This window comes from Dipodomys merriami, unplaced genomic scaffold (genome assembly GCF_024711535.1).
Source record: "Dipodomys merriami isolate MVZ:Mamm:240054 unplaced genomic scaffold, mDipMer1.0.p SCAF_1, whole genome shotgun sequence".
In the NCBI taxonomy this organism is placed as follows: domain Eukaryota; kingdom Metazoa; phylum Chordata; class Mammalia; order Rodentia; family Heteromyidae; genus Dipodomys; species Dipodomys merriami.
In genome coordinates this window covers 1182226-1189476 of record NW_027202270.1, presented here as the reverse complement: position 1 = coordinate 1189476, position 7251 = coordinate 1182226, and the positions used below count along the sequence as shown (strand labels likewise).

Sequence of the window (7251 nt, the reverse complement as noted above, 5' to 3'; positions counted from 1 at the left end):
GGGCTGGTGACCGAGCCAGACCAAGCCAGGAGGTGCGGATGGGCGCAGGACCTCGGGAGCTTCTTGAGAGGAGAGCAGGGCAGAGGCAGGCCGGGAGGCGGGAGGGTCCAACACTGACAGAAGCACAGGGACCAATGCTTTGCCCCCCGTCCTGCACAGGGCAAGCTCAACAAAGACAGGGACGGACACCTGTGACCTCTGCTCGGGTCAGTGTGGACTCTGCTGGAGGGGTGGGTGAGAGGTGACCTCCTAAGTGGGCAGAGTGTGCGTCCTCTCTGTGCCACATGTGACCCGTGACCGTGCGCCTGCGGCCCCTCCCCTCCTGCCTCCCCTCCTCTCTCCAGCCGTCCCTGCCCAGCGCCATGCCAGCCCATGGGAATGGAAACCTCTCCGCAGCAGCGCCCGTGTGGGGCTTCGTGCTGGAGGGCTTCCGGGGCGGGCTGGAGACCCAGGCCCTGCTCTTCGCCGTCTTCCTGGCCCTGTACCTGGTGACCGTGCTGGGCAACCTCACCATGATCGTGCTCATCACCCTGGACGCCCGCCTGCACTCCCCCATGTACTTCTTCCTCAAGAACCTGTCCTTCCTCGACCTCTGCTACTCCTCCGCCATCGCCCCCAACGCCATCGCCAACTTCTTCTCCTCCTCCAAGGCCATCAGCTTCGCTGGCTGCGCCACGCAGCTCTTCTTTTTCTCACTGTTGGCAACTACAGAGACTTTTCTCTTGGCTGTGATGGCCTATGACCGCTTCATGGCCATCTGCAGCCCGCTGCGGTACCCTGTGGCCATGGGCCCAGCCACCTGTGCCCGCCTGGTGCTGGGCGCCTACTGTGCAGGCTGCCTCAACTCCATGGTGCAGACCAGCCTCACCTTCCGCCTGCCCCTCTGCAGGTCCAACCACATCGACCACTTCTTCTGCGATGTGCCGCCCCTGCTCCAGCTCTCCTGCACCAGCACGGCGCTCAATGAGCTGCTTCTCTTCGGCCTCTGTGGCTTCATCATCGTGAGCACCACCTTAGCCGTCCTGGTCTCCTACGGCTACATCGCGGTGACCATCCTCAGGATGCGCTCGGGCTCAAGTAGGCACAAGGTCTTCTCCACCTGCGGCTCCCACTTAACAGCCGTGTCCCTCTTTTATGGAACTCTTTTTGTCATGTACGCCCAGCCAGGGGCGGTGGCATCCATGGAGCAGGGCAAGGTGGTCTCCATCTTCTATACCCTGGTCATCCCGATGCTCAACCCGCTTATCTACAGCCTGCGGAACAAGGACGTGAAGGATGCCCTGCGGAGGCTGGGACAGAGACGCACAGTCTGATGGAGGAGGCTGGGACAGACATACGGCCTGATGAAGGAGGCTGGGACAGAGATAACATGGCTGAGAAGAATGTGAATTGGTCAGTGTTGGGTGGAATACTCGGGAGATGTCTGTTGAGTCCATTTGAATTATGCTGTCATTTAATTCTGAGGCTTCTTTGCTTATCTTTTGTTTGGTTGCCCTGTCCTTTGGTGATACGGGGTATTAAAATCTCCCAGTATTACTGTGCTGGGGGTCTATTCTGTTCTGCAAATCTGAGAGTATTTGTTTAACATCTTTAGGTGCTGTATTGTTTGGTGCATAAGTATTGACCACTGTGATTTCCTTTTCATGGATCATTCCCTTTATTACTATGTAATGACATCCTTGTCTCTTCATGCTGATTTTAATGAAAAATCTATTTTATCAGATAACAATATGGCTATTCCTGCCTTCTTGTAGGATGCATTTACATGAAAGTTCTTTTTCCCTTCCTTCACTCAGAATTTGTTTTTATCTTAGCCTGAGATGTCTCTTAGAGAAAACAAATGGATGAATCTTGTTTTTTTACCCAATCTGCTACTCTATTTCTTTTGATTGGTAATTGAGTCCATTAATATTTAAGGTTATTATGCAGAGATGTGTCATGTTTCCTGTCACTTTCTTGTTTTCCTTTATTTTCTTTCTATCCGGTGCTTAATAAACTAGTCTTCTAGTGATTGTTGTATGTTTCCTTGACTTTGTTTTCTTCAGATTGAATGCTTCCCTTTAGTATTCTTTGTAATGCTGCTTTAATGTTCATGAATTCCTTTAATTTTTGTTTGTCATGGAAGGTTTCAGTTTCACCTTCAAATGTAAATGAGAGCTTCGCTGAGTACACCAGTTTGGGTTGACAGTTGTTGTTCTTCAGGGTGATTGTACCATTCCAGGATCTTCTTGTTTTGAGAGTTTCTGTGGAGACTCTGCAGTGATTCTGATCTTCTTTCCATTGTAATACAGCTCATTTGATTTTGCCATATTCAAAATTACTTACCTGTTTTCTAAGCCCAATATTTTCACTATGATGTGTCTAGAAGTATTTCTTCTTAGATCCTGTTTACTGGGAGTTCTGTATGCCTCTGTCAGGTGGGTGAGATTTTCCTCTCAAGTTTGGGGAAGTTTTCTGTTAGTTTATTGAATACATTTTCAATGCCTTCAGTTCTGAATTGTTGCCTCTCGTCAATCCCAACTATGATGTGATCTTGTGGCTGAGTCTCCCAATTCTTAGATTTCCCTTTGCTGTGTTCTGAGTGATTTTTCCATGCCTTTGATTTTTTTTTTGTTCTAATTCCTGTTTGGGCCTCAACTCCTGATACTGTTTTCCATTTCACTTATTCTGCTGCTTAGACATTCTACTGTAATTTGCAATAGGGAAATTAAGTTCTTTGTTGAGGTCAGTTCTCATGGTGTTTTGTCTTTTAATGAGGTGTGCAGCTTTTCCATTTTTCTCTCCATGCCTTTTTCAGTGACCTGTATGTTCTCTGTCATTTCCTCCTTGCAACCCTGTGTTTGTTTTGGATATCCCTTTTTATTCATTGGCCAATTCTCTCATTTCTTTGCTGGTTGTTTTGTCCTCCATCTCTTCTCCTTCACTCTCACTAGGGACCTTCCCTGGATGGTTGTTGGCTTTTAGATTTGGTTTGTTGTCTTGATTCCTCATCAGTTTTGTAATCTTTTATTGTGATTCACACATTTGGGTTTGGGCATTGTCAGGGTCATTCGGGTTGTGGTGGTGTGTGGTGGTGGAGTGTGATTCACTGGATGGATGGTTGTTAGACTTTCTTCGCATTTGGCAATCTTCATCTCTGGGTGGTCAGCTGTTAGGGTTCTGTGATGTGTGGGGATGTCTGGTTTTCTGGCCTAGGCTTAGGCCTGGTGGTATGTTCCCACTATGGGCACAGCAGTCTAGTGTCCTGGCCCAGTTCTGTGTCTGGGGTACGCATATTCCCGCTAGTTGTGGTTTGGGGCTTGTTCTGACTGGAGTCCTGGACTGGCTTCTATTTCCAGAGGGCCAGGGAGCAGTGTCCAGCACCTAGATCTCGTTTGAGCCTTGTAGGGGAGGGCACAGGTTTCCAGTATGCTTCAACGGGAGGTTACCCCACTGGGAGAGGTGGGGTCTCGGAAGGGGTGGGCTCCCCCATGGTGATGGGGAGATTGTCCCCGCTCATATCCCAGGTTGGCACCTTCTCAGCCCTGGACTGGCATCCACGTCCCACATAGGGGCTGTGGACCTAGGCTGCTGGGGTCTTGGCCCCGCGGTGGCTTGCTCTTGCCTGGTGGGTGGTGCGTGCTTGGCCCCTGGTTAGCCTGCACTGGGTAAAGTGCTGGCAAGCTCTCTTCAGGCTGACAGGCACTTGGTCTGGTCCAGGGTGGGGGCTGGAGAGCCTGTGAACGTACTCAGCTGATGAGAGGCAGGCAGTGCCCATCTGGCTGCCAGCGTGGCCAGTGCTCTTCACTAGCAGTTTCCAGGTGAGTCTCTGCACCAGGAGAGGGCTGGCAGACGGAAAAGCAGCAAGACATGTGTGGTGAGCCAGGCTTGGGGGGAGATTGATGAGTCTTTGTTCAAGGACTCTTCGTTTGCTGACACTTGGCTTCTCCTCCTATTTTTAAGGCCAGAGCGAAAGCAGCTGACTTTCACCTGAGCTGTCTAACTGCCCTGACTTTGTTCTTGGAGAAAATAGAACCACCTCACCCCTCACGCCAACTGGCTACATCCACAACTACTGACACCATTTATTCTGTGAGCTCTTTTTCCTGCAAGTTTTGACACTGGGGTGACCTGAGACAAATGGGAATGAGATGTTTAAGGCTCACTGACTCTGGGAAAACATCACCACGAGAGTTTGAATACATCTCATGGCCCCTGGAGACCAGCAAGTGGCTGGTCAAATGGCAAAGTATACAACCTGAAGGTACTTCACTGTCCCCTCTGGAACATTCTGGGCTTGATCCAGCTCTTGACCCACAGGCCGGACCTTTGAGTAAAATTCTACCGAAGTGGTCTGATCCACTCCAGGGAGGGTAGCCATGTGGCAGCATGTGGGGCAGGTCATTTTCCTGTGCCCGCCGCCCTCAGTGGAATTTAACCCATGCATGACTGTGACGTTGGCTGTTGGTCTGCCCTATATAGCCTGTATTATTTTGAGGTTTGCCCCTTCTATTCCTGGCTTCTCCAGGGCTTTTAAGATGGATGATGTTGTATTTGTCAAAGGCTTTTTCTGCATCTATTGAGATGATATGGTTGTCTTTGGTTCTGTCAATGTGATGTATTACATTTATTGCTTTATATGTTAAACCTGCCTCACACCTCTGAGATAAACTGTGCATGGTCAAAATGTATGAATTTTTTGAGTAAATTACTGAATTCTGTTGACTAGTATTTTATTGAAGAGCTTTGCATCTGTGTACATCTGAGAGATTGGTCTACAGTTGTCTTTATTCATTGATTTGGGAAAAGGTTTCATAAAATGAGTCTGGGATTAATCCTTTTTTTTCTGTTTCATAGGAAAGTTTGAGGAGTACCAGTCTAAGTTCCACTATAAAAGTCTTATAGCATTCAGCTGTGAATACACTGGGTCCTGGTCTTTTCCTTGTTGGAAGACTGCTTCAATCTCATCGCACGTTATGAGCCTGCTCAAGTGGTTTATATCTTCTTGGTTCAGTTTGTATGCCTCTGGGAATTCATCCATTTCTACCAGATTTTCCACGTTATTTGAGTATAGGTTTTGAAAGTCGTCCTTTATAATCTTTAGGATAGCTTAGGTATTTGTTGCAATGTTTCTTTTGGCTTCTCTGATTTTATTGAGCCGAGTCTCTTTTCTTCTCGTCATCAATTTAGCCAGTGGTCTGTCAATTTTGTTGATATTTTTTTCCAAGAACCAGCTTTTTGTTTTGTTGATTTTTGTGTACAGATTTTTTGGTCTCTGTTTCACTGATTTCTTCCCTAATCTTTATTGTCTCTGTCTAGTAGTTTGGGGTATGGTTTGTTCCTGTTTTTCTAGCAGCTTTAGTTGCAACATGCCTTATTTCCTTGACTCCGTCTTCTTCAGACAATATACTTCCCTTTAGTATCATTTGTAGTTCTGGCTTAGTGTTCATGGGTTAGTTTTTCTTGGTCATGAAAGCTTTTAGTTTCACCATCAATTGTGAATCTCCTGGTACACAAGTTTGGGCTGGAAATTGTTGTCATTCATAGCATGTATTATTCCATGACAGGCTCTCCTTGCAGTAACTGTGTGAAAAAAAGTCTGCAGTAATTCTAATGTTCTCTCCATTGTAATGAAGTTCTCTTTGATTTTGCTGCATTTACAACTAATTCCTTGTTTTTTAAGTCCAAGTTCTCACTATGATATGTCTAGAAGTATTTCTTCTCAGATTCTATCTTCTAGGAGAATTGTATGCCTCAGTTTTGTGGGTGATATTCTCTCTCTTGAGATTGGGGATGTTTACTGTTAGTTTTGTTAAATAGGTTTTCAATGCCTAGTTTTTAAATTCTTCTCCCTTGTCTATCCCAACTGTGTGTAGATTTGATCTTTGGAACAAATCTGCCAGTTCTTGAATGTCCCTTTTTTTGTTCTGAGAGCTTTTTCCATGCCTTTAATTTTTCGTTTGAATTCCTCTGCTTTATCTTCAGTTCCTGATGTCCTATTTTCTGCTTCACTTGTTCTACTATCCATGCTTTCAACTGTGCTTTGCAATAGGGAGAGCCCTGAATGTCTCCTAGCTCTTTGTTAATGTCAGTCCGCAGGGTATTAATTTCATTTTTCATTTCCTGCACTGAGGTATAATGTTTCTGTCTTCTTATCCGTGCCTTATATTTTCTTGGTCATTTCTTCCTTGAATTCTATTTGGTTTTAGATCTGCCCGTTTCTTTCATTGGCCAGTTCTTGTCATTGCTTAGTGGTTCTTTTTTTTCTCCATCTCTTTTTCATTATCACCAGAATCCTTCTGAGTTGTTGGCTTTTGAGACTGACAAACACCTTGATTCCTCATGAATTTTGTGGACTCTCGCTGGAACTTATGTATTTGGTTCAGGGTTTGTAGAGGTCATTAGACTAGGTATTAGGCTCAGTGGTAAGGGGATGTGGCTTCCTGGCTTCCTTGTGAGCACTGTGCAGTTAGGATCCCCTCAAGAGCCATGGGCAGGATTTTGGGTCCAGCTGAGTGCTGTCTCCACTCCTGGTGTATCCAAAGGTGCACACGGGGACACAGAGAAGCCTTTTGTGCTGGTTAGAAGTGCGCCCTGGTACTGCTGTCACTGGTGTCCTGCATGGGGCTGTTTAGGCAGGCTTCTGAGCCCAGATCAGAGTAGAACCCTCAGGCTACGGGTGAGGACATCCCACAAGGTAAGGCATGGATGGGTTTGGGAGTCAGCTAGGCACAGGCCCCTCATGCTATGGGAGGGGGCATTTCACATATGGATGCCCCATTGCCTTCTGAGGCTGTTTGGTCTGGGTATAACCCCCTATGCTGGGAGCAGCAGGCTTTTGAGTCTAACTGGATTCATATACCTCACCATGGCACTTTGGAGGTCAGTGCTGTCCTGCTCAGGGGAGAAAACTCAGGCGTGGGCAGGCACTGCCCCTGTGCTGTGGGCAGCCAGCAGTGTCCCTCTTGTGGAAGGCTGTATAGAGCCCCTAGCAGGGTGCTGGTAGCATCTCAGGCAGAGATTCACAGGTGGGCTTGTGGAGGTCCCCCTCTGGGTCCACTGGCTGGTGTTAGAGGTCTCACCCAGACCTTTCCAAGGCTTGGAGGCCAACACAAGCATTAGAGACCTGCCATGGCTGTCTTGCCATTAAGGGACCTGTCAAGAACTTTCTTGTGGTTAGGACCCCCACTGAGATCAAGAGCAGGGTTCAAAGCCCTGCCTTTCACCCAATCCAGGTGGCTGAGTTCAGGGGCAGAACTCTGAGGTTGGGGT

The 7251-nt window shown here is 47.4% G+C and overlaps 1 protein-coding gene across 1 annotated transcript; it reads left to right on the top strand.

The window, feature by feature from the left end:
• Nucleotides 1-362: 362 nt before the first annotated feature.
• Nucleotides 363-4122, top strand: LOC138816432 (olfactory receptor 9S13-like). The gene is made up of 2 exons (XM_070006204.1): nt 363-1392; nt 3943-4122. Exon 1 carries the CDS (start codon nt 363-365, stop codon nt 1311-1313), a length of 951 nt encoding a protein of 316 aa, XP_069862305.1. The 3' UTR covers nt 1314-1392; nt 3943-4122.
• Nucleotides 4123-7251: the final 3129 nt, after the last annotated feature.